The 27,834-nt window shown below is 41.3% G+C and overlaps 1 protein-coding gene and 1 non-coding gene across 2 annotated transcripts; both read right to left on the reverse strand.

The window, feature by feature from the left end:
* Positions 1-408: 408 nt before the first annotated feature.
* Positions 409-26,872, reverse strand: LOC132892175 (piggyBac transposable element-derived protein 3-like). The gene is made up of 2 exons (XM_060930571.1): positions 25,349-26,872; positions 409-486 (listed from the first exon to the last, which is right to left on the reverse strand). The coding sequence occupies exons 1-2, from the start codon at positions 26,870-26,872 to the stop codon at positions 409-411; spliced, it is 1,602 nt and encodes a 533-aa protein (XP_060786554.1).
* trnat-ugu (transfer RNA threonine (anticodon UGU)) lies at positions 8,679-8,751 on the reverse strand. Its single transcript has one exon. It is a non-coding gene; the product is annotated as a tRNA-Thr (tRNA).
* Positions 26,873-27,834: the final 962 nt, after the last annotated feature.

A 27,834-nucleotide genomic window follows, 5' to 3' on the forward strand; every position in this document is an offset into this window, starting at 1 on the left:
TGAACGCTCTGCTTCATCTGATGGTTGCAGTCGCTCATGAAAAGTGATAACTTCGCTCATCTCATCTTTTCTCTGCTGATGGCCGAGCAAAAATTCATCGACCTGGGACTTCACACTGTTGCATGTCGCGATTACAAATTCCCACAAATCCAGCTCGGACATGTTGTCACCAGCCATTTGTGGAAATTGTGCAAACAAAAGGCGACAAACGTCCCCTGCAAATTTTGCTGCTGTCGTGTCTTTCCTCAAGTCAGATGAAATCCCTGTGATTGTAACACACAAAAGCAAGAAATCAATAAAAAGAAAAAAGGTGTTAATTATTAGTATTATTTTTTATTTGTTTATTTTAACCAATCAAACCACCACATTTGTATTTTGTCATGGAAAAAAACTCTCCATTTAATAGAGTTAAAAGATTTTCCCACCTGGACTGGTGTCCATGGTCCCCTTCTCGGTTTGCTTTCTTCCACTTGTATTGCTTTCCATCTGAAAAGAAAAAAAAACATTTGCTGTTTACATGGACGGTTGGGTTACTGACCGGGCCTCCTGACCGCTAGTAGGCCCTTGAGGAACACAGGTCTGAAGTGTATGATTAGGCTAATGAGCTGTCACACACTACATGATTCATAAAACATGAGCCAATAAATATAAAAAGTCACAGAGTCTGAAATAAATTCACATATTTTCTTGGTAAGTGGGTCAGAGTAGAAAATGAACTGAGAAAAGAAGTCTGCTCTAAGAGTGTAACTTTTACATGTCTAGGTTATTCCTATATTAGTGTTTATCCTAATTAGAAGTAAACTGTAGAGGAAAATTTCCCAAATTGTTGATTATTGCTGGATTTTACACTGAAAGTGGTTTTGGGAAATGTTTTATTCACAGTATAGCTAACTGTACAGCATAGTGGTGCTTGAAAGTTTGTGAACCCTTTAGAATTTTCTATATTTCTGCATAAATATGACCTAAAACATCAGATTCCCTTACGAAAATCTACCATGGTTTACTATGGTTTTATCATGGTTTTTATGTAGTAACCATGATTCTACCATGGTATCTAATGGTTATTCTAAGTACTATGAACCAACCATAGTATTACTATGGTTCATCCTTGGTAGTAACCATGGTTCTACTATGGTATTTCATGGTGATTCTAAGTACTATGAACCAACCATAGCATTACTGTGGTTTATCCATAGTACTGCAGTAGCTGTGGTAGCATCATAGTTGTATGTGTAATAGGTCATAGTAACTACGAAATTAGTTTAAAAAGGGATAGTATGGTTTTTAAAAGGATGCACTAACTGTAGTATTACCATGCTTTCGTCCAACAGTCAATGCTGTAGAGAAGGATCTCGATTAACAGCCCAGATACATTAACATTTACTTAGAACCTAAAAATTTAAGTAAACATTGAGGTAAAATGCACCATGGGTTTCATGGTTACCCAAAAAACCATGAAAACCATGAATAAACCATGGTAAAACCATGGTTAGTTTTCATAGTAAAACCATAGTTAATTTTCATAAGGGTTTTCACACAAGTCCTAAAAGTAGATAAAGAGAACCCAGTTAAACAAATGAGACAAAAATATTATACTCGGCAGGGCCGTAACTACCATTGAGGACACCGGGGTCATGTCCTCGGCATTTTTTTCCCACAGTATTTTTTTTTTTCCACTCAGAAATGTGAAATTAATATATGATGAAAATCGTTCTGACTTTGATCGGTGGAAAATTCTAAATTCAGCTTGCATCCCCCTGTTCTCATTTGTTTGTCTAAAAATAAAGTCCACATAATCATTTTTAAACGAAGCTGAAATATCCGACATTGGAAACATTTCATATTAGGCAGCCTCGCGATAGTCAGCTAGACAGTCATGCGATTAGTGTGTGTCGTGTTAGTAGATTATTAAAACTTAAAAAAAAAAAATACAAATCACTCAGTTAGTACAAGGTGACTTACTACGAAGGAGAAGATTAAACCGCTGATGAATTGCTGATAATCGCTGGAAACTCGCTGTTACTCGCTGTGAAGGTTTGTGTCGCTCTGAAGCTCTGTGTGGATGTGTGGCTCTTATATAGCTGCGGATTTTGAAACATAACTAATTAAACTGTTTTCATTTAAACTAATTAAACTGTCTTCTTCTAAACTAATTGAACTAATTAAAGATGGAGTACGAGATTTTTTCAGGAGTATTTTTTTACCATATTGCATGAAAAGCTCCTCACACCCATGTTGCAAGCAGTACAGCAGAAGGTTTGACCCCAAAACGAAATATTTTAATCCGGTCTACAGTGTAAAATAAAGGAAAAACGCCATCAAATCATATCGAGGTACCGCCTCAAAATGATTGTAACTGCAGATTTTGAAACATAACTAATTAAACTGTCTTCATTTAAACTAATTGAACTAATTAAATTGTCTGAATCATGTGACCTGGGTTTTCCCCTAAACTTTAGGGGAAAACCCAGGTCATGTGACCAGGTGACATCAGCTCCCTGAGAGAGAGAGAGAGAGAGAGAGAGCATCCTGATCGCTCTGTGTTGCTCAGTAGCCCATTCAGTGTTGTGTGTGGGCGGCTTTACATCTTCTCTCCCGGACCGAGAGCTCATAGGCTCGTCAGAGTGAAGCCATCTGGCCGCCATCTTACCCCTCACATCGCGTGGATTTGGTTTGTGTGTTAAACCGTCATATCCGATCAAACTGGCCCTAAGACAAGTATCTCCTGACCCCCATCCCCATTACCTCCTCTTATTTTCTCAACTTTACCCCATTCCTTACATATCTTTATAGCGCTCCCCTTCACTGTTTTTTTTTCTTTTCCATTTCAGTCTCTGGTCATTTTATGAACAGCTCTTTTACTACTATAATTATTTTTACAGACATTATTTCAGTTAATCTTTTTCTTTTGTATAGTTCTTCCTTCCTTTCTATCTGTTTATTTAAATACCAACACAAAGGCTATCCTTCCTTTCTGTTGAAACAGGAATATTTTCTCATGTTATTTGCCATTTTCACTTCATTCTTACAGTCAGGTTTTAACAGTATTTATTGGTCACAAGCTGCATGAATATTGTGACAGTGAATTATGTGACTTTGCAGCTTTGCTGAGATTTCGTCCATATAGCGTTCTGATGCTCTCCCAACTGAGCTGCTTTACCTGAAAATCAGTAACGTATGAGGCAAAAATCAGACGCTTGGTCCAGGAGCAAGGTGAATCCCATTTTGTCTGATGACCACGTTCGTAGAACAAGCCCGACCATGCCACCATCAGAGCTCTGTTCTAATGCTCCCCGAGCTACCATGTTGCACCCAATGCACACATTGACTGCATGGACCAAAATTCACAGCCATGACCCATTTTCATCTTTAACAAAAGTTATTTCTTTGTCCATCATTCAAAGTGGGCAAAAGCTTTTAAAGGTTCCACCAAGAATTAGACTCGGATGACTGGATTCAAAGGCCAGAGTGCTAACCGTTACAACATGGAAACAAGTTATGCTCCACTTTTAATTTTTAGAAGATGAATACAGACCCGGGGCATTGCTAGACATAAAGCTCTATTGAGTCACAGCCCCCCCCATATCAAAGGTTTATGGTAGTTATTGATTTTCACCCTGGCAAGACTGCATAGTTTTTGTAGCTTATATAAATGCTAGTATGCACTGACTTTTGAGTGCTATGGGATTCTGTAGATTAGAATTAACTAACTACTTTTGACAATGCAGTGAACTTACTGAAGGTTGACAGCCGTAAATCAAATGCATACAGCATCAACAACTACAGTAGAGGCTCGTTCTTAGTGAGACCTTGAGAAAAGTGCTATAGCTTACGCTGACGAAGTCTCTGTCCCAAAGTAATAACTGTTTCCCCTCTCAGTGTCCGTGTGCCTTGCAATAAATCCACTTGAAACGTCTTGAAAGTTGAACTTTAATCCTCGTTTAACTATTACAAAGGTTCTAAGATACAGAGAGTCGGTGAGTCAATATCAGAGAGTCAGGTAAGAAAAACTGTTCGCTTCCACGGCTTCTCGAGATCTACCTGAGAAGCACGAGACTGTTCTTATATAGCTGAATGAATTCTAATTCTTGAGAAGCGTGAGACAGTTCTAATTCTAGTTCTAATTCTTCTAACCTTGCCACATGTTATTCATCATTTTAATCATTAAATAAATTACTTATATGAAATTACACACTCAAATTAAATTATTTATACCTTTTAACATAAATTGTAATTCACGCCTATATGAATTCTACTTTGGCCGCTACATACCCGGCCCCTAATACCCTTCTTCTACGCAGCCATGATGCTGTAATTGATGCAGTATGTGGTTTGGCATTGTCATGTTGGAAAATGCAAGGTCTTCCTTGAAAGAGACGTCATCTGGATGGGAGCATATGTTGCTCTAGAACCTGGATATACCTTTCAGCATTGATGGTGTCTTTCCAGATGTGTAAGCTGCCCATGCCACATGCACTAATGCAACCCCATACCATCAGAGATGCAGGCTTCTGAACTGAGCTCTGATAACAACTTGGGTCGTCCTTCTCCTCTTTAGTCCGAATGACACGGCGTCCCTGATTTCCATAAAGAACTTCAAATTTTGATTTGTCTGACCACAGAACAGTTTTCCACTTTGCCACAGTCCATTTTAAATGAGCCTTGGCCCAGAGAAGACGTCTGCGCTTCTGGATCATGTTTAGATATGGCTGCTTCTTTGAACTATAGAGTTTTAGCTGGCAACGGCAGATGGCACGGTGAATTGTGTTCACAGATAATGTTCTCTGGAAATATTCCTGAGCCCATTTTGTGATTTCCAATACAGAAGCATTCGAAGTTGAAGTTGAAGCATTCGAAGAAGGTATTCGAGTTGAAGACGGGTGTCTCAGACAGGTTTGTACATATGCCAATGTGTGGTGTTACTGGCGTAATTATGAACTTATATAAAGTTTCTTAATTGTTTTAGCCTATAAGTGTTGTGAAAATATTTAATGCCATATTGAGAGCTGTGTACTAGGCATGCTAAATCATTATAGGTCTACTGCCGTGCCACAGCCTCTATCTTCCCCAACAAGCAGCACGGGAGAGCAGGGGCGCAGATAGGATTTTTGAACTGGGGGGGACTGAGCTGTCAGCAAATGATTCCATTTTGTGTATGCATGTATGTGTGCGTGTATATATATATATATATATATACACACTACCGTTCAAAAGTTTGGGGTCACTTTGAAATTTCCTTATTTTTGAAAGAAAAGCACTGTTCTTTTCAATGAAGATCACTTTAAACTAATCAGAAATCCACTCTATACATTGCTAATGTGGTAAATGACTATTCTAGCTGCAAATGTCTGGTTTTTGGTGCAATATTTCCATAGGTGTATAGAGGCCCATTTCCAGCAACTCTCACTCCAGTGTTCTAATGGTACAATGTGTTTGCTCATTGCCTCAGAAGGCTAATGGATGATTAGAAAACCCTTGTACAATCATGTTAGCACAGCTGAAAACAGTTGAGCTCTTTAGAGAAGCTATAAAACTGACCTTCCTTTGAGCAGATTGAGCTTCTGGAGCATCACATTTGTGGGGTCGATTAAATGCTCAAAATGGCCAGAAAAATGTCTTGACTATATTTTCTATTCATTTTACAACTTATGGTGGTAAATAAAAGTGTGACTTTTCATGGAAAACACAAAATTGTCTGGGTGACCCCAAACTTTTGAACGGTAGTGTGTATACATGTTATTTCACCTCCCTCACTGCCATCACCAGGAACTACCTGCAGGCCAGGACAATGATAACATTTTAACATAGCCTATGGAAATCCAAAGTTTACACATTATCATCACGCACAGAAATTGCAAAACTGCAAAAGAGCAATTCCAGCGTTATGGACGTGACACTTGAACTCAAAATGGCAACAAATGACCCAGTGCATGTTTTATTGTCTCCCAGTATTTAAACAGGTGTTGCATATTTTAAGGCTGTACCATACTGGAGAAGTGATAGAACAAGAACAATTCCCATAGTACATCTAGGGCATGCCAGAAAATGCCATAAAAGATGAGTTATGGATGTGACAGAAAAAGTATCACTTTTCTTGGGTGACTGTACATTTTTATCAAACTCTGTGAAATTGTAAACCTAATGTCGAAATGGAGATATCCATTTGATAGAGGGGTCCAAGGTGAATATTAAAAAAATCTTTGTTTAAAATATTTTGTATTTCATGCAGAGTTTCGGAAGGAAAAGTCAGCGTTATGGATGTGACGAAATTCCGTTATGGATGTGACGCGTCTGAAATAGACATGGCATATGTTTAGAAAATCAGCAATTTAACCACCATAACCCTTTGAAAAACTCTCTAAATATCAGCTAAAATTATCAAAGTTCTTAAATAATATTTAGGGTGGCTATTTTTTTGCTGTTTTGTGGATTTTAGCATACATTTCTGTGGCTTGTGGGAATAATATAGAATTGTACATCATCAAAGTTGATTTTAGCTTGGGTTTTACATTATAAGAAAGAAAGACTGACAGTGACATATTAGGTTGGTTACAAATTGGTTCAACTTATTCACATCTGTAAAATACAGGCCTAGGTGATATCTCTGGGAGTGGTTTTGATGTATTACATGTTGCTTTATTTTTGCATGGTGAGGTTGACATTTACATGGAATTGCCCAAAACTAGTTTTAAAACCGCTAAGTTCCAACTGTTAAACATAGCGAGAGGCTGGGCTACGTGTGTGTGTAAAGTGTAAACCAGTGCATCCTGACTTTCTAACTATGCCTGTGTGTTGCGTGAGTGGCAGTCAGTCAACAACTCTTCGCAAAGTTTCCTTATGAAACAATATGCTCGCTGAAATTATGGCAGGGAACGCCAGATTAAACATTAAAACTGCCTTCTGAGCACTGTATCTATAGGCTACCACCGAAAGAAGGAGGCTACCAGAAAGGCCTCTCTACTCCGTACGATTTTACTTTCACTACGACATTACTTTGAACAGACTATCAAAAAATTGCAAGGTGATATGATAAAGTAAGGCACAGTTTACTTACAGTCGGTTTTTTTTTTTGAAAAAACGATGCAATCGTTTTCTGCCTTTTGGCACCCTTCATCATGCCGTGTAGGGGTCCTGAACTAGGAGGCGCTGTCCCCGATATGCCTGTCAAACTTGTTGTGGGTAACCATAGCAACCAAGCTCTTGCTCGCAACCTGTGCAGTCTGCGCAGCTCAACCAACCAAATATCAGTCTTTGTTTTATATGAGTTGTTGCAACTACGTCAGTACTGCTGTGCACCTCAATAAACCGAATGGTAATTAGTCTTTTGATTTTTCTGTGAGGTTTGCCTTATGCAAAGAAAGACAGCATAGATGTTTTTTCCTCCCTATAAGTGGGGGGACCGAACAAGGTGAATTTAAATCTGGGTGGGACGATTCCCCCCCCCCCCCCGTCCCCCCCTCTATCTGCGCCCGTGCGGGAGAGCACCTCCTTAGCACACATTTATTAAGGTGCATTTTTAGTTTGTTTACTGTATGTTATCATACTTTATGACTTTATTTGAAGCCATACTGGAAATGTTGTAAAATAAAGCAAGTAAGAGATAATATTACAAATGCAAGAAGAACCATTAGCCACCATACCTATTGTTTATTTACAGGGTATTTATTTTTAATTATTTATGATGTATGTAATTGCTCAGTTAAAGTAAATAAAGCATGGTCACCTGTAATATCAAAGAACTTGAACTTGTGAATAATTAAAAAAAAGACAGAGAACAATATACTGAGGAGACAGGGTTTCAAAGAGGGCAAGACACGTAGAGAATATTTGTCAGATAACAGGCCCTGACGAATGCTCTATTACTAATAAGAAACATAGATAAGAAATAAATTAATAAGAAATATATTAATATAGCTTAGTTAAGTATGACCAAAATTTTTAAGCCCATCTTTGTGTGCACATTCCCACTTATGGCCAAGGTTCAGCTTTTTGTGTTTCAATACTGTTCAAACTTAATCATTTTAATGTTTCTTGCACATTTTGCTTACTGTTTAAGCATTTTATTTGTTCTTTTGCTGTTGATATTTTTCCCCATGCCAATCTTTTGCTGAACCCAGTGGTGGGGAAAGCCCTTAAATGCATAATGAATAGTCAGTGAGGGACAATCTTATTTTTTGCAACAGTTATTAAAAACTTAACATTTAGTTTCAATTCAGAAGGTATTCAGGCTTAGCTGATGAAATATTTTCAAACATGAACTTGCCTTTAAATCTGAAACACAGGTCTATAGGGCTACAGGAACATTGGCAGTCATCTGTAGTTTTCTAGTGTGGGGGCTTTTAAGCCAAAACTTGGTGCTTTTGTTGGCCACAAACTGAAGGCCTGGCAAGTCAGGGTGTGTAAGAATGTAGGTATGGCACAGCAGGCCACTCCAAAAATCCACCAGAATGCAGGAACATCTACTAAATCCAAAATCTCAACACCCCTCCCCCCCCACTGTCCATCTCCAGCTGGACGACCCACAAACAAAACACCAGAATGCAGGGGGACAAGTGAATATCAAACTGAATACAAAATTCCCACTTACTGCATGGTGTGCGGAAAAATTTTGCCGTCGACCCCCCCCCAAAAAAAATCTCACTCCAAGGAATTTTGAAAATTTGGCAGCCCTGCCTTACAGGCCCCAGTAAGGATTGAACTCACAACCCCTGGTTTACAAGGCCAGTGCGCTCACCACTGAGCTATGGAGCCTTAACTCTTTCTCAGCTGCTGAAGCTTGGGGCCACAGCAGAACCTTGAAGCCCCTGCACCGATCCTCAAAACAGCCCACAGAAATTGGTGTCACATCACTCACAACTTTAGTTCTTAGCTGCAGTTAGCTTCTGTTTACTATTTGTCTCACAAAAAAAGACACACATTTTAAATAATGTGGTGTGTCAATCGTAGAGTGGGCTGTGGACTGTACATTCCGGCTACTTTCTCATCTGAGCTAACAAAAACACTGGACAGGCCAAGCCCTCAAGAGATGAACCATAAGCACCATGAGTGACCTCCTGATCTTCAGGCTCTTAATGTGGGGTCATCCTCAGCAGCAGCCAATGGTTTTCAGGTGATGAGAACTCCAACCAAAAAAAATCCAAACAGTATTTTTGGTTGCATGTCTGTGAAGATTCTCAGTCATCCAGGTCATAGTAAACTGTGGGTGGTAAAAGAGAGCAACTGGACTTGCTTGAAGATTCTTGAAGACGTTTCACCTCTCATCCGAATACTTCTTCTGTCTTAGAAGCCTTTCGGATGAGAGGTGAAACGTCTTCAAGAATCTTCAAGCAAGTCCTGTTGCTCTCTTTTACCACCCACAGTATTTTTGGTTCTTTTTTTTATCCTCTGCCCAAACGAAGTTTGGCGGGGGATATAGAAACGGGTTCCATCTGGTCATGTTTTCATTTCCAGGCCATATCTTTAAAACTACTGAAGATATTTTCATGAAACTTTGTATACGTATCAAGCAACATGTGAACTGCTGTGTTTTGCTATTTTGGATTTTTGGAAAAAATTAATTTTCAAATTTTTACATAAAAAAATAGATTTTGAATTAGTTCCTAAGAACAATGTTCATTTCCAGAGCATATATCCAAAACTATTCATGATACAGATTTGAAACTTGGTATGTATGTTAACAAGATAATGTATATGTGCCTTTTGATTCTAAGAAATGTGAGAAATTTACATTTTTAGCTCACCTGGACCAAAGGTCCGGTGGGTTTATGCCATGGGCTGCTGAGGTCAGTGTAAAGAGGTAGGGTTGGTTTCCTGCAGCAGAACTTGAAAAATGTGACAATATCTTGAAACTTGGTATATAGTTGGCATATAGGGTGGGGGATATATATGACTGTCTTCTTGTCATTTTTAACTTGTAATTTTCTTAACCTCATGCTTTTTCCGTGTACATCTCATAGAGTTCTTGTCCCAAGTTTCCTAGTGCTAAAAGTTGGAATTGTGTAACCAGGAACTTACAAATATTTGCAGCATGATAAGAATCCTTTAGAGTTTTAATTGAAGTCCTTTGTTTATGATGTCAAGGGCTCACTGATAGAGACTTGAGTGCAACATGTTTTGAAGAAACTTTATAGTCAGGGAGCATATGTAACCTACTTTGCAAAATTTGCCAAGTCTGGTTTCTCAGTATTAACCCTTTATTTACATCCCAAACAAATTATTTTTACTTGTTGTAATGTCAGCAATCACCATTTTCACCAAAAAAAGGAAATGCTAAATATCGCATGTAAAAATGTAAAAAAAAAACCCAACCATATATCCGTATCACTTAAGTCCATTATAACATCTGTATTTTTTTTAACCCTTATATTGTGTTCGGGTCAAAATTGACCCGTTTTCAAGTTCAAGTTTGTAAAAAGTACCATTTGGATTTTTGTACTGGAATGAGGCTTCATCTAATCCTCAGACACATCTGATTAAATGCAGCAAAATTGATTTTCACCATTTTAGTAAATTCTAAAGGTTTCAAAATAAAAAAGTTACATTTGTGGTGTTACGGGTCAAAAATGACCCGGCAGAGAAGACTGGCTGTTCTATGCATCACTTAAAAGCTATGGGTTGCTCTGGGGATCAATTATGGCCCAATATGCCCAGTTATGGCCCACATCACACAAACACACACATGCATGCAGATGTGCGCACGTACGCACACACACACACACAGGCCCCCTTCACACACACATGCACAGACAGAGAGACACAGGAACACACATGCATGCAGGCACACACACACACACCGGCCCCCTACATCACCATCCCCCACGTGAATGACACGTGAATGAATTGTGCGGAGTTTACAATTAGGGTCGCAAATTTAAGAGGCGTCTGAAGTCATAACTCATCAGGGGAAATCGTGTCCGCATTGGAATGTTCAAAAAACAACCTCGCGTCAGACACATCCCCTTCAGCTTCACTTTCCCCTCTGTCTTCAGGATCGCTGTCATGACCAAAGATGTGATCCAGCGCCTCATGAACAGTATACCTCTTGCTCATGTTGACCCTTTATTAATAAATTCTAATTCTTTTAACCTTGCCACATATTATTCATCATCTTAATCATGAAATAAACTACTTATATGAAATTAAACACTCAAATGAAATTATATATACCTTTTAACATAAATTGTAATTCACATCAATATGAATTCTACTTTGGCCGCTACACACTGCATTCCAGCATAAGACCCTTATCCCATCTGTGAACCATGGTGGTGGTAGTATCATGGTTTGGGTCTGTTTTGCTGCATCTGGGCCAGGATGGCTTGCCATCATTGATGGAACAATGAATTCTGAATTATACCAGCGAATTCTAAAGGAAAATCTCAGGAGATCTGTCCATGAACTGAATCTCAAGAGAAGGTGGGTCATGCAGCAAGACAACGACCCCAAGCACACAAGTCGTTCTACCAAAGAATGGATAAAGAAAAATAAAGTTAAAGTTTTTGGAATGGCCAAGTCAAAGTCCAGACCTTAATCCAATGGAAATGTCGTGGAAGGACCTGAAGTGAGCAGTTCATGTGAGGAAACCCACCAACATCCCAGAGTTGAAGCTGTTCTGTAGGGAAGAATGGGCTAAAATTCCTCCAAGCTGGTGTGCAGGACTGATCAACAGTTACCGGAAACGTTTAGTTGCAGTTATTGCTGCACAAGGGGGTCACACCAGATACTGAAAGCAAAGGTTCACATACTTTTGCCCCTCACAGATATGTAATATTGGATCACTTTCCTCAGTAAATAAATAACCAAGTATAATATTTTTGTCTCATTTGTTTAACTGATTAATAGCCCAGTCTAACAAGTACACATCACCAAGTGTACATTTATACAGATCCACCACATTGTTGCTTTATATATTTCTGTTTTAAAAAATACCTGAGGTATGAAATGAATTCATTTAATCCACTGAGAATGTTAGGGATTAATTTTTTTTTGTAAGTACACAAGTTGAAATGCATGTCCCCAAGAGCGTAGGTTTGGTATTAACATTGGTGGGGACATAAACCCAATGCCAACCCCCAGTGGCGCCAACTTCAGGTCAACATTAGAGGGTCACAATATTTTGCTCCGTTGTGTTCCACCAAAAGAGTATCCATCATCTCTCCATAGTCCAAACTTTTAAAATTTGAAGTTCAGAACTGTAGCAAGGGCGGCACGGTGGTGTAGTGGTTAGCGCTGTCACCTCACAGCAAGAAGGTCCGGATTCGAGCCCCGTGGCCGGCGAGGGCCTTTCTGTGTGGAGTTTGCATGTTGTCCGTGTGGGTTTCCTCCGGGTGCTCCGGTTTCCCCCACAGTCCAAAGACATGCAGTCCAAAGACAGAAGGATAAAGCGGCTAGAGATAATGAGATGAGAACTGTAGTAATTCATGAATAATAATAATAATAATTTTTTTTCTTTTTCACGGTCCAAATCCTGCGCTCTGATTGGCTGGCAAGCGGGTCCGTATCCTACGGACCACTGGCGACTCGCTTGTTCACAACAACAGCAAACATAGTAGCATTTTTTGTCAACATTTATCTTTTTTTTATAAGATTTATTTATAAGATTATCAAAAATTGGCGGCACGATGGTGTAGTGGTTAGCGCTGTCACCTCACAGCAAGAAGGTCCGGGTTCGAGCCCTGTGGCCGGCGAGGGCCTTTCTGTGTGGAGTTTGCATGTTCTCCCCGTGTCCGCGTGGGTTTCCTCCGGGTGCTCCGGTTTCCCCCACAGTCCAAAGACATGCAGGTTAGGTTAACTGGTGACTCTAAATTGAGCGTAGGTGTGAATGTGAGTGTGAATGGTTGTCTGTGTCTATGTGTCAGCCCTGTGATGACCTGGCGACTTGTCCAGGGTGTACCCCGCCTTTCGCCCGTAGTCAGCTGGGATAGGCTCCAGCTTGCCTGCGACCCTGTAGAACAGGATAAAGCGGCTAGAGATAATGAGATGAGATAATTGTGTTATGATTAGATTATTAACAAGTAAATAGGTAATTCTTTTTTTTTTTAGAGGGACATGCATAGGCGTAGAATTGGGTATGGATGTGTCCCTACCAATATCAAACGACGGCTGATATGTCCCTACCAATATTTCTGATTGAATTTTTTTTAAATAACACTCCATGCGCGGTACACTAATGGTTACTGTAGATTTCCACTGGGCGAAACACCACGCAAAATTCGCTCATGAATATTCGCTCTGGGGGCGTGGTCGCGAAAACAGCAAGCCTGTATGGCTACCATGTCAATTAGCAAGTGCAGTGACTGACTGCTAGCTAGCAAGCTAGCAAACTGTCCTTGAGGAATGTAACATTAGATTAGCTTGTAAAATGAATACCTTTTATATAAAGCAACCTAGACTTACATTATTGTAACCCCTAAACGCTCATAAATAACCATTAAAAAACAATGAGGGCTTCAATGAATGTCCATGCAGAACGGCTTTTCTGTAAAAAAAAAAAAAAGAACCCACTCAAGAACATAGTTATCAAGAATGCAAGAATATTTTATAGAAAAACACTTTTTTTACAAAAATATTTAAGTCTGAGATACAAAATATATACAACTAGACAAACATAAATAAATAAAATGCACAAAAATAGAACAAACAAAATGACGATAGAATAAATTAAATGAACGTCCGTGCAAAGTAGTTTTCCCACAATATTATCATTAATATCACACAACAACATGATAAACTATCTGAAACACAGTACAGAAAAAGAATGACAGAAAGAACGGCTCCCCCAGCTCGAGACTCGGTTCTCATCGTTCACGCCTAGGAGCCGTTCAAAAGAATCGGTTCGTTCGCGAACGTCACAACACTATTCACATTGCAGTTCCGGATACAAGAATCTGGAAGTATGGAAGTACAATGTGAGCAGTCAGATCGCATCCGTGCATCGGATCGTGTAGTGTGAGAACAGGAATCGTAAGCTGCGTGCTGTTTACCCCTGCAATTCACTCGTACAGTATGAGCAGCAGCTAAATACCGCGATTGAAAAAATCGCACAGTGTCTGCCCAGCCTAAAACGCGACTTCAAAGCTCTGCGAGCATCTGAACAGGCCCTCGTGTTGCATCACGCTTAGGATGGGCGGGCCAGACCCCTTTCACATGACGTCATCGCGCCGCGAGATTTTGTTAGGCACTATATTGGAAGACCAAGTACATGCACTCACAATATAAAACAAAGTACGAGCGAGAGTAAAGTGACACGATGGATGATAATTCTGGTTATGTGAGTACATTACCAGCTGCAGAAAGGGCACGGTATGTGGAGAAACTGGCTGTGATTGATGGGTTTGACCCATATGATAAGACTCGGGGCAAGGGAGAATGGAAACATAAGGAGGACCGGACACCAATTCTGCCATCTGTTTGCTACCCAGACATTGTAAACTATTTGTTGTTTACACCCAGTGCCTACACTCAGTGTTCGAACTATGCCGATATTTTCGGGGGGTCCCTTTTTTTCCCTTGGGGGTGTGTGTGCTTGCGCTTGTCTCAGAGCGCGGATCTCCAAACACACGAGAAGCCTATCTTACGCACATATCACGCGGAGTCCACACCTCCACACACGCATCGTGTCTGAAGTCATAACTCATCAGGGGAAATCGTGTCCGCATTGGCATGTTCAAAAAACAACCTCGCGTCAACAATGATACCACACGCAAGGAAAAAAAACCAAAAACAGTCAGGCTACTCAACAACCAACCTGGCAGCAGTGAGCAAGCCCCAAACCATCCTAAATTATTATTATTATTAAATTGTAGAAGTCTGGGAGGCTTGCTCCTCATACAGTTATCAACTTGGGGCCAATTTAGCATGTTTTAAATCTGAATTTCTTGCGTTTGCTTACCTCAAAGTGTCCGCAGATCATGCACAGACTTAGCTGTTATATCCACAGTTTTTTGCCAAGTCTCACACAGGTTTCTTTCAAGTCTACTGTTGGGCCAATAAATCATAAATAAAACAGCTCAGATTTGTTTGTTTAAGTCGTTTGCCATTCCACTTTATTCTCGTGGGTTCACTTATTTCCCCCTAATCACGAGTTTGTTGGTCTTCCAAAATGGCGCAGGGTCTGTTTACTTCCAGTTTTGGGTGACGTCAGTGAAAGGGGTCTATACATAGACATATAGACCCCTTCGCAGTAAACGTCATTCATACGTAAGCGGAAATTGCGTGCGCAGCCTGGACCCAAAAAAGACTCAGAAATGCCTAGTTGTTGTGTTTTCGGGTGTCAGAATCGTAGCAGTGATGGGGTTAAAATGTTCAGAATTCCAGCAGGATCTCACCCATTCCAAAAAAAATCGCCGACGTCTATGGCTACAAGCCATCAAACGTGTAGACTGGGATGAAAGCACCATCAAAAATGCACAGGTTTGCAGCGCCCACTTCATCACAGGTAAGATCAGGCTATTTATTAAATCTTTCTTTTTTATTCTTTCTAGTCTTCGTTTATTGATGTAGCAAAATACTTTGGTAACGTTTGTCTGATTAGCTGGTCATAGTTACATAATGTAATGAATATTGTTAGCATGTTAACTCAGCTTTGCATGCAATTTTGTTTGTAGGCGAGGTCTCGCTTGACTCAAGCAGTCCAGATTTTGTGCCATCATTATTTGTGTATGCCGAAAATCACAATTTTAAAGCAAGGATGGAAAGGTAAAATTGTGTGCCCTCACTCTAAATGCCAACTTGCGTTGACTGCTCTAACCTAGCTCCCGCCCCATTCAGTTTCATTTCTGGTCTCGGCCTCTCGCTTTTTACGCAGCTCTGATTTCTCTTCGCTGCACTCTTTACACTATCATTCCTTTCATGCCATTACCTCCTGCAAATTGCTGTTTAGTGTTGGTATTTGCTGTTGTAGCTAAAGCCACATTGCCATCACATCACTGGCATAATTTGATTAAAACAAAATGAATATGAATGTCCCATTGTTAATCAAGTTGTACATGCCCGCACATAACATAATCATATGCGTCTAAAGACTTGTAGGCACGAAGTTTTTCATGGGTGTACACTGAAGTCTTGTCAATAAGGTACGAGTATATATCTGGCCATCGTATAGACCCTTCCCACTGACGTCACCGGAAACCGGAAGTAAACAAACCCTGCACCATATTGGAAGACCAACAAACTCGTGTTTAGGGGGAAATAACGGCAGCGCGCGGAATTTAAACCCACGAGGCACTTGATTCATCATAAACCTACAATGGTAAACTTTTGTGCTGTGTTAGGGTGTTCCAACAAAGCTGATGGGAAAGGTGAAAATAAGTCTTTCTACAGAATACCAGCTGTGACTGAGACACAAGCAAACCAAGGAGCTTTCTGCCAGGAGACAGAGAATAAGTGCATTACTGAGTGTCTATGAGCAAAGGAGAGCCTGAACATTGCAACCTCCCTATTGGCTGTTTATTGGCTGTTTGTAAAAATGTATCAATTGTCACCCTTCATCGCGGACTCGAGAGACGAGACCTGACGAGTTAGTTCGTTGGTAGCAGAACAAAATGTCTGGACACAAATCGGGTTTTCAGAAAAGGAAAGAAAATAAATGCAGGGTTGAAAATACAAAAAAGGAAGCAGAAAAAGCAAAACGAGTTAAGGTAGGACAAATGGTTACTTTTCTGAGGCAGCCCGCCGTGGCTGCAGGCTTTCAGTTGTGTCATTGAATGGTTACTTTTCTGAGGCAGCCCGCCGTGGCTGCCTGCAGGCTTATTTATTATAGCCCATTTAGTTAAAATAGTTGATATAAAATGTTTATAGTTATAGTTATGTGATGGTTGTCCTCAGTGTTCGAACTATGCCGATATTCGGGGGGTCCCTTTTTTCCCTGGGGGGGGGGTGCTTGCGCTTGTCTCGGAGCGCGGATCTCCAAACACGAGAAGCCTATCTTACGCACATATCACGCGGACTCCACACCTCCACACACGCATCGCGTCTGAAGTCATAACTCATCAGGGGAAATCGTGTCCGCATTGGCATGTTCAAAAAACAACCTCGCGTCAACAATGATACCACACGCAAGAACAAAAAAACAGTCAGGCTACTCAACAACCAACCTGGCAGCAGCAGTCGTTGTCATATCGGTTTATTTTATCTTTGATGTAAACACAACACTTCGGATATGCAAATGCTTCCCATTACACACGATTGCTATGTCAATAAACATCATTTTGCCAATATTTTAGAGACCCCCCAACATTTCCCAAATCATGTTTTCAAGGGATCTCATGTCTGTTTCAGGGGATCTCGGATCCCCCAAGTACCCCCGTAGTTCGAACACTGGTTGTCCTGATTTAGACTGGTGTGTTTTGTTTGTTTTTTTTGGGGGGGGTTGCGCGATGTTGCACCCGGGTCCAGATTAGGGCAGAACCGGCCCTGGCTACATTTCGGGTGTAGTTTGTTTTATGTATGTATGTACTTGTATAGATGTGTACTTGGTCTTCCAATATGGCGACTACCGAAATCTCGCGGTGCGGTGACGTCATGCGGGAAGGGTCTATACCAGGGAACTTACTAACATCGTCCGTCCACTCTTTAATTAAATGCGGATCCGGTAGGCGATGTCCACTTGTTAGAGTTAACTTATTTATGTAGCATTCTCGATCTTGTAGCGACAACTGTTTGGCATAATCTGACAGCTCATAATGCCGGTCTATGGGCAGCGCCATTGTTTCTGAGTCCAGGCTGCGCGCGCATCCTGGCCCCGTTGCTGGGATACGTCAGAGTGTCCGCCATATTGGATGTGGCAAATCTTCCCCGTAAACCAATGCAAGTAAATGGACTGAACTTCATAAAGCCTATGGGGCGCCATTTGTAAAGCATGTCCGTGCTGAAAATTTCAGCAACATTTTGTCACATTTAGCTTAAAACAGTGCTTTAAAAACGGTGTGAATTTTTCAGACTCCCGTTTTTGCACATTTATAACAATATTTGTCATCTTAGAGATATTTTAAATAGTTATATCTAAATGTTAAATGTTACAAATAAATGTTAAATGTTAAACCTAAATGTAAATATAAATATAAAAATTAAATCTAAATGTTAAAAGTAAATGTTAAATCTAAATGTATAAAAGCCCCTTTCTACAATAATGTTTAACTCGATGCCTTTTATTCACCCATTAAGACACACACGTATATATTTGGGAAACAAACAGGCATCAAAACAACATATATAACTTTTAATGTGATGGTTATAAATAGTGTGCGAAATACCCGTCTATATTCCGTGGGAGGTGTGACCTAAATTTCCTCAACATGCAGCAGTTTTCACTGATGTCACGGCATTCCGGGGAACGCCCCCCCAGCCGCCATCTTGCAGGGCAAACAAAACGGACCATCGCCACTACCGGCTACGTTATCTCGGACGAATTTATTAAGTTATATAGTCAGTTTTCTAAAATAAAGATCACTGTCGGCAAAATCAAGCATACGGAAGTATATGGATACATTGGACGACATCTCACGACAACGGTATGCAGCCAAACTGGCCTTGATTGGGGGAATTGACCCCTACGAAGTGGACAAAGAAGCATTTTCAAGTGACTATGCAGGGCTGCCATCCATATCGTGCCCTGATATTGTGAACTATTTTGTGAATACTAAAAGCGCCTACGCACTTGATGACCTCAAAGCATACAAGTCGCTGGAGTCATACAATTATTTTGTCTGTGGCTGGGTCCGTGAAGTCCACCAAAAACAAGTGAGATGTCCTAATTACAGCCAAGGTATGTACACATTGGAGTTTTAGAGCTCTCAACACTGCATATAAATATGTGTATATAATATCGAGTTGATTTAAGACAAATTTTACATCCATTAGTGGTATTACAGTACCATGTCAGTATAAACTTTGTAATATAATTAACTGTTATGTAGGCTTGTTACACAATTGATTGTTTATTTAAACAACTTACCACTTATAAAATGATCGGAGCAGACTTTGCTGTGTTTGGAAGGCTGATAATCCTTGCGGTTGATTCTTGCAAGCCATAGATTTCTCCTTTGTATGCTGAGTTTCTTTGTTTGCTCGCCTTCGTGCTCCCGTACAGTGGGAATTCCATAAAAGCTCCGCTTGACGTCATCATCTGACCTATTAAGACAGCCGTGAATACAACAGGTGTGCACCATTGCTAGCTTTAAATAGTAATAATGTAACTATAAATGTAAATAATATATAAATAAATGTAACTCACGCGTTACAATGTGTGCTCAGTGACCCGTACGGTAAGCTTGCCCCACAAGATGGCCGCCACCAGGGAATCCCCGACTCTGTGACGTCATGTGAAAACTATCTATACCGGAATCAAGCTGGAAACTTGTTTTTTTTTTTTTATTCCGCTGCTACTATCGTAGTCTACTAACGATATCTACACATCAAGGCATGTTTTGGAGCTCAGAGGGGATCGTGTAGAATAATGTGCTGTGCTTACGCTGCTGAAGCCGTGCCGTGCCATCTCCGCATCACTTTCATTAAATGCCGTGCAGATAGGCTATAAAATGTCTCCAAAAACAATTTTTGCAATATACAGTGCTATATGGAAAAAAAATTCAATTAAACCATATTACAATGGGATTGCTCCATGTGATTGCTTCACAGTCTGACATGCTTCCAATCTCTTCTATTTTTGAGTGTGCCATCACCATCTGACAGCTGGTGGTGAAATTGGTTGGGTGGGCTATGAAATAAATTATACCCATAGAAAAGAGTGGAAAGGAAATACTTCGTTGTTTGGAGACAGGTTTCACCGAGCGGCTATTATGCACGAGACTTCACATTAGCCACAAAGTCAGAAAAATCTGTTTGTAAAATTACGTTATAATGACCAAATACAATGAAAAGTATTTTTCCAGTCTCACCTGTGAAAGGTAATCCCATGTGATCTCGTTTGGACGGTAAACCTGTTGGTACAGTTAAACGCAGCACATGAGTGAGGCATCTTTATTCTCGGCTACTTTGCCACATCCAATATGGCGGCGAGGGTGACGTATGATTCTACGCTCAATGCGGCGTCTATGTTTGTATGTCTATGCTTGACACTTCTTCTTCTTAATTGCGGTTTTACGGCAGCCGGCATCCTTATAGTCGCGTTGCTGCCCCGTTCTGGATTCGTCCATAATTACACAACTAAATCCTATGATTACTGTAAACTCGAGTGGGGTCAGCACAGTGGTGTAGTGGTTAGCACTGTCGCCTCACAGCAAGAAGGTTCTGGGTTCGAGCCCAGTGGCCGGCAAGGGCCTTTCTGTGTGGAGTTTGCATGTTCTCCCGGGTTTCCTCTGGGTGCTCCAGTTTCCCCCACAGTCCAAAGACATGCAGGTTAGGCTAACTGGTGACTCTAAATTGACCGTAGGTGTGAATGGTTGTTTGTCTCTGTGTCAGCCCTGCGATGACCTGGTGACTTGTCCAGGGTGTACCCCACCTCTCGCCCATGGTCAGCTGGGATAGGCTCCAGCTTGCCTGAGACCCTGTAGAACAGGATAAGCGGCTACAGATAATGGATGGATGGATGTAAACTTGAACATTCTTCGATTCAGCTCCCTTCCATCACAGCGAAAGAGTCATGATCCACCTTTCTCATCATCTTTTGGTTATTTAAAAAAAAATCCTTTGCAATTTCAGCCTTTATCGCTTCACGGGGAACCCAGAAGAAACTTTTATCAGTTTTACAGTTCGATTGATTCGAGCAGCCCAAAACAACACAAGCGTAGGGGATTTTAATGACAATTGAGGCACTCCAGCGATAGTACTGCTTTGTGAACAGTGAGTTTAACTGACCATCATTTCAGTTATTTTATTTTATTGATGTATATCACAACACAACTTATAACAACATCACAAGGACGACACAGTGAAACCGGCAACCTTTTGGTTCCCAAGCTGCTTCTCTAACCATTAGGGGTAAGCCCAGATTCTTGTACAGATATAATCACTCTTAAGCAGTTAACATCTTGGTCAGGCTTACAGTGGATCCGGAGCCTATCCCAGAAACACTGGGCAAGGTGGAAAATACCCTGGTTGGGATGCCAGTCTGTCACATGGCACCATGTATCATGCACACACACATTTACATCTATATGCAAGTTCTTTTATCCAGTCCTACTGGCATGTTTTTGGGAGGTTGGAGGAAACCAGTAAACCCAGAGGAAACCTACAATGACAGAGGTAGAACATGCATAGAAACTCCACTCAGACAGTAACTCAGGGTCAGGATTGAACCAGGGCCACTGTGCTGTCCTAGGTATAATCAGTTTTATATACAACTACATATAGGGTCGTCTCCATCTTGAGAAAATGGGGTTCTTTGAGAGCTAAATTGATAAATAAGAGTTCTTAACTTCTTAAACAGATTCTACTTCAAACCTTTTTCTGAGAAGGAAATGCTCAGATGTATGGTTCTACACAATCTTTAAGTGCTCTTACAAGTAAAGAATGATGAGGATGATATTAAAGGAACAGTCCACCGTATTTCCATAATGAAATATACTCTTATCTGAATTGAGACGAGCTGCTCCGTACCTGTCCGAGCTTTGCGCGACCTCCCAGTCAGTCAGACGCAGTCAGACGCGCTGTCACTCCTGTTAGCAATGTAGCTAGGCTCAGTATGGCCAACGGTATTTTTTGGGGCTGTAGTTAGATGCGACCAAACTCTTCCGCGTTTTTCCTGTTTACATAGGTTTATATGACCAGTGATATGAAACAAGTTCAGTTACACAAATTGAAACGTAGCGATTTTCTATGCTTTGGAAAGTCCGCACTATAACGACAGGCATACTAACACCTTCTGCACGCTTCGGCAGCGCATTGATATCTGAGCTCCGTATCAATGCGCTGCCGAAGCGCGCAGAAGGTGTTAGTACGCCTGTCATTATCGTGCGGACTTTCCATAGCATAGAAAATCGCTACGTTTCAATTTGTGTAATTGAACTTGTTTCATATCACTGGTCATATAAACCTATGTAAACAGGAAAAACGCGGAAGAGTTTGGTCGCATCTAACTACAGCCCCAAAAAATACCATTGGCCATACTGAGCCTAACTACATTGCTAACAGGAGTGACATCGCGTCTGACTGACTGGGAGGTCGCACAAAGCTCGGATAGGTACGGAGCATCTCGTCTCAATTCAGATAAGAGCATATTTCATTATGGAAATACAGTGGACTGTTCCTTTAAGTGTAGTAGTGCACAGGAACGTCAGTTCAGCTAGGCGGGTGTTCAACATGTTTGTGCATTGAGAATTCTGATAATTTGTGGTATGAAACTATTACACAGTCTGATAGAACAAGAGCAGATGCTTCGATACCATTTTCCAGATGGCAAACGACCAACGACTTTATGTAAGGGGTGAGAATGGTCTTCCACAGTGCTGCGTACTCTACAAGTGCAGCATTTGTTGTAGATGTCCTGCAGGGATGATAAAGGCACTCAGATGACCCTCTCAGCTGCTCACACTATTCACTGATCCTCTGGAATTCCTGTACCAAACAGTGATGCAGCTGGACAAGACACTTTTGATCATGCCTCTGCAGTGGTGTAAATGGGAGAGGGGAGACTAGCTCTCTTTTGTCTCTGCTGAAAATGTAGATGTTGTTGTGCCTTCTTTGATATAGATGTGGTATTGAGGGACCAAATAAAATTGTCTGAAATGTGGACACGATAAATTTGGTGCCCCTTAACCCTCTCAACAATGAAGCCATTAGTGGAGAGTGGAAGGTGTGCAGTGCCAGATTTTCTGACATCTCTTTTGTTTTATCCACATTAAGAGAAAGATTCTTGCTTTTACACCAGGCAGTGAATCTCACGACCTCTTCCATGTAAGCTGATTCATCATTGTTGTTGATAAGACCCACTACAGATGCATCATTTGCAAATTTGATCATGTGGTTAGAGATGAACTCCACAGAACAGGTATGGGTCAACAGTGTGAAGAGCAGTGGGCTAAGGACACAGCCCTGTTGCACTTCTGTGTGCAGTGTGATGGAGCTGAAGGTGTTGGTGCAAATTCAGATTAACTGAGGTCCTTCCATCAGGAAATCCAGGATCCAATTGAAGAAGGAGGTGTTCAAGCCCAGCCTGCTCAATATTATAAGTCAGTCTCTGAGGAATGATGGTGTTAAAGGCTGAGCAGGAATCAATGAATAGCATCTTTACATAAGAATCTTTCTTGTCCAAGTGGACGAATGACAGATGAAGTGCAGTGGATATGGCATCGTCAGTACACCAGTGAGGGCAATAAGCAAACTGGAGAGGGTCCAATGAGCTGGGGAGGCATGCTTTAATGTGGCTCATGACTAGTCTTTCAAAGCACTTCATAATGAATGGTGTGAGTGCCACAGGGCAAGAGTCATTCACACAGGTCACAAATGACTTCTTTGGTACTGGAATGATTGTGGTAGTCTTAAAATGTGCTGGAATGACTGCCTGGCTCAGGGAGGTGTTAAAAACATCTGTCAGGACATCATCCAGCACCCAGCCACATACAGTATAGTATGTTGTCAGGTCCAGCAGGTTTGCGTGGATTCATTCTGGTTAGAGCTGTGGACATACAGATTACCTGGCTTGTTTGGGGGAGACATGATGCCCTGTGTCCGAAATTGCTCCCTACTCACTACATATAGGGCACTATATAGTGGAGACGCCATTTTGTAGTGATGTCCGAAACCTTAGTGAGGATTACTTACACTCTATATAGTGCACTCAAAGTATCCCACAATGCATCACAAAAAGAAGTGTACAACGATGGTCACTAACCAAAGCAATATATCCCATCATGCATTGCGGCTGCGCTGAAAGAAATCAAATTAAACGTCTCAAATTTGATTTAATAAAAGGCAGCAGCAAAGAAGAAAGTATTCAGCCTTGATTTAAAAAAAACTGAAAGATGCAGGTACTTTGTATTGATTAACGTGGGAAATATGCTCAGTATAATATGGATTTATCACAAAAATACATGCATATATTTATTATTTTGAAAACCCACCAGCCGACTGATCTGGCACGGTTTAATTGTGTGACAGTAACGATGTAAATACCAGCACAGTGGACTAGTGTCCAAAAGCGTTTTTTTTTTTTTCATTTTACCAATGAGCTCACTATAATAATAATAATAATAATAATTTCAATTTATATAGCGCCTTTCTCAAAACCCAAGGTCACTTTAAAATTATAGGGAAAAAAGTCCACCAAATAAAGGTCAGGATGTCATTCCAGTGGTGTAGCAGCCACAGTCCTGCCAAAAGGCGCACGAAAACAAGTCCCACACCGCCAGCACAGCTGCTGCGATGCCGCCGGGCAACATCACCATACATGTCAACCTTTGGTCAATCAAACCTGTATAACCAACCTCCAAAATCCGTATTTCCCTTATAAAATCCGTATAAGATGCAAATTAAAATAATTTACCTAAAATTTGAATGATAATTAACAATGATATATCCCAGTTAGGGGCGGCACGGTGGTGTAGTGGTTAGCGCTGTCGCCTCACAGCAAGAAGGTCCTGGGTTCGAGCCCCGGGGCCGGCGAGGGCCTTTCTGTGCGGAGTTTGCATGTTCTCCCCGTGTCCGCGTGGGTTTCCTCCGGGTGCTCCGGTTTCCCCCACAGTCCAAAGACATGCAGGTTAGGTTAACTGGTGACTCTAAATTGACCGTAGGTGTGAATGTGGGTGTGAATGGTTGTCTGTGTCTATGTGTCAGCCCTGTGATGACCTGGTGACTTGTCCAGGGTGTACCCCGCCTTTCGCCCGTAGTCAGCTGGGATAGGCTCCAGCTTGCCTGCGACCCTGTAGAAGGATAAAGCGGCTAGAGATAATGAGATGAGATATCCCAGTTACTTTTTATTCAATATTAATAACAATAAACCTTCAGAATGAATACAAAGCTCCAATGTTTGACAAAAACACAAAGTGTTATCAACGTAGTTACGAAGGAAATACTTCGTTGTTTGGAGACAGGTTTCACCGAGCGGTTAGTATGCGCGAGACTTCATATTAGCCACAAAGTCAGGAAAATCTGTTCGTAAAATTACGTTATAATGACCAAATACAATGAAAAGTGTTTTTCCAGTCTCACCTGTGAAAGGTAATCCCATGTGATCTCGTTTGGACGGTAAACCTGTTGGTACAGTTAAACACAGCACATGAATGAGGCATCTTTATTCTTGGCTACTGTCATGCTATACCAGAGACGGTTGAAGAATCTCCACTTTGCCACATACAATATGGCGGTGAGGATGACCACGCGTGCATGTACACACACACACACACACACACACACACACACGCACACACACACAAACACAAACGCACACTCTTACCTCGCGCACTGGTGTGCTGGTTGATGCGCTGTCCTGGATCTCCCGAACGGTGACTGCAGCAGTTGGTGTCCTTGGCATGGATTTTCTTCGTTCAATATGTGGAACCACAAGGGCCTTTCCCAGCTCTTCGAGGAACATGCGTCTCTTGAAAAGCTTTCCAGCATTCCACTCTTGACAGATCTCTGACCAGATCACAAAGGCATTGTATGCCGATACATCAATTATATTGTAGAAGATGACAAGAGGCCAGCGTGCAGTCATCCGCTTGGTACTGTAGGCATCTGTCGCCTTATCCAAATTATCCACACCCCCTTTGGTGGCATTGTAGTCACAGATGATGGTGGGTTTTCGGTCTTCTCCTGAACTGATTTCCGCATCCCTGTGCAAAGTGCTCATGAGCACAACATTCTTCCCTTTTTTAGGACAGTATGACACCACAGTAGTGGTGTCTGTGAAGGCGAATGCAGAGGACTGAGGGGCTCTGTCCTTTGTCACAAGCAGTTCTGGTGGGAGTTCAGTCCTGTTTTTGCGGACCGTTCCGACCATTGTGATCTTTCTCTTGAGAAGTTCCTGACCCAGGGCGTAGCTTGTGAAAAAGTTGTCACAAGTAATGTTGTGCCCCCTTAGGCCCTGTGCCATGTCAGGTACAACTCTTGCCCCCTGATTCTTCTCTGGTGCTCCTCCAACTGGTTTTCCAGTATAAACCTGCATGTTCAGGGCATAGCTGGTCCTGGCATCACATGCTGCCCAGATTTTTATGCCATATTTAGCTGGCTTGGAAGGCATATATTGCCTGAATGGGCACCGACCTCTGAATGCCACTAGCCTTTCATCAACTGTGACATAAGGACCTGGGTTGTAGAGCAGTGGAAGCTGCTCTACCCATTTGTCCCAGACAGTTCTAATGGCAGCTAACTTGTCCGTCTCCCGTCGGACTGCTCTTGTCTCATGATTATCGAATCGGACAGCTCTGGAGAAGATGTGAAAAGTCTCCAGAGACATTGTGGCACGAAATAAAGCCCTGCCTGTCTCTGCATCCCACAGACTGGCTGTTGATTCATCCTTTGATTTATAGACCCCAGCCAGAATGAGGACCCCCAAATAGGCATGCAAATGAATATAATCCAGGTCCTTCCACCTTTCCCCCAAGACATGTCTCCCTTCTAAATTAGTCATTTCCAGAATGATTTTTTGGACTGAGTTGGGCATGACCAGCTCAAAAGCTGACTTGATATCAGTGACACGACTCACTGCCATCCTAGTGGGCCCTGGGGTTGTCTTTATTATGTTTTCTACCGACCGCTTTTGCTGGTGTGGATTTGGAGATGAGAACCACTGAATTTCACCATTTTTGGATGTGAATGTCTTGCGTTGAGAAATGTTCATAGTAGTTTCCTTGCACGGTTCAGAATCAGAATCATCAGATTCAGAATTGACATCAACGTGATCTTCATCTTCAGATATATTCTCCTCTACTTCACTATCGTGATCAAGAATGAGTTTCAGAGCCTCCAGGTCTGTCATTAGTTTAGGTCGCCTGCTCATTTTGACACCAGTGACAAGAGTATGTTGTCTGTAGCTGCAGAGTGTAATATTGGTGGGAATTCTGTGCTTTATGTATTCCTTGCCCCTGACCCATGGAGTGTTCATACTATGTGGGTGGAGATTAGAATGCTACACTGAAAGGGTTCCCGTGAAACTCCTTCTTTCTCGCACTTTCCATTGAGGTCAGGAATAGGTTGTGTGTGTGTGTGTGTGTGTGTGAGATAGATAGATAGAGAGAGAGAGAAAGAAAGAGAGAGTGGGGGGTGGAGGGAAGATGTGGAAGTGGACTATATCTCACAAATGCAAGAAACCTATAATATTTGACACTTCTGTCTCTGTTTAGCCTCTACTTTGACAACCGGGTCAAATTGACCCGGAACAGTATCTATGTAATAGGTTCATGCAGGGGGGGTTACAAATATTTGAATTCATTGGTTTTTTTTTTCATTTTATGTGTTTTTTACACTAAATGAGACACATAAAATAAGGTACATAGCAGAAAACAAAAATGAACTGTGTTTTTAACACTTTTAAAAATTGAAACGGGTCAATTTGACCCGTAACATAACAGGAGGGCTAAGATGAGTAATAAATAAAAAAAATGAACTGTCTTAAAGCGCCTCTATGTGGACAAGCACTGCCACTGCAGGTTAACCTAGTTAAAGTATGCTCAATGGCCAGCGTATTGGGAAAGTTAATGTAAAAGAAGTGGATTTTGTCACAGTATCAAAATCTCACAGGCAATTATTTTATCAGGAGAACAACATGTTCTCCCCATGTAGGCATGTTCTTCTCACCACCGAACCTAAACACAGGATCTCACCAGGGACACTGCAGCTGTGAGATGGCAATACTGCAACACTGCACATTAAAAATCCAGTTTGATTAAATAAGCACATCATTCAGACAGAAAAGTGATAAACAGCCACACATTTCTCACA

The sequence above is a fragment of the Neoarius graeffei genome, chromosome 9 (assembly GCF_027579695.1).
Source record: "Neoarius graeffei isolate fNeoGra1 chromosome 9, fNeoGra1.pri, whole genome shotgun sequence".
Classification (NCBI taxonomy): Eukaryota; Metazoa; Chordata; class Actinopteri; order Siluriformes; family Ariidae; genus Neoarius; species Neoarius graeffei.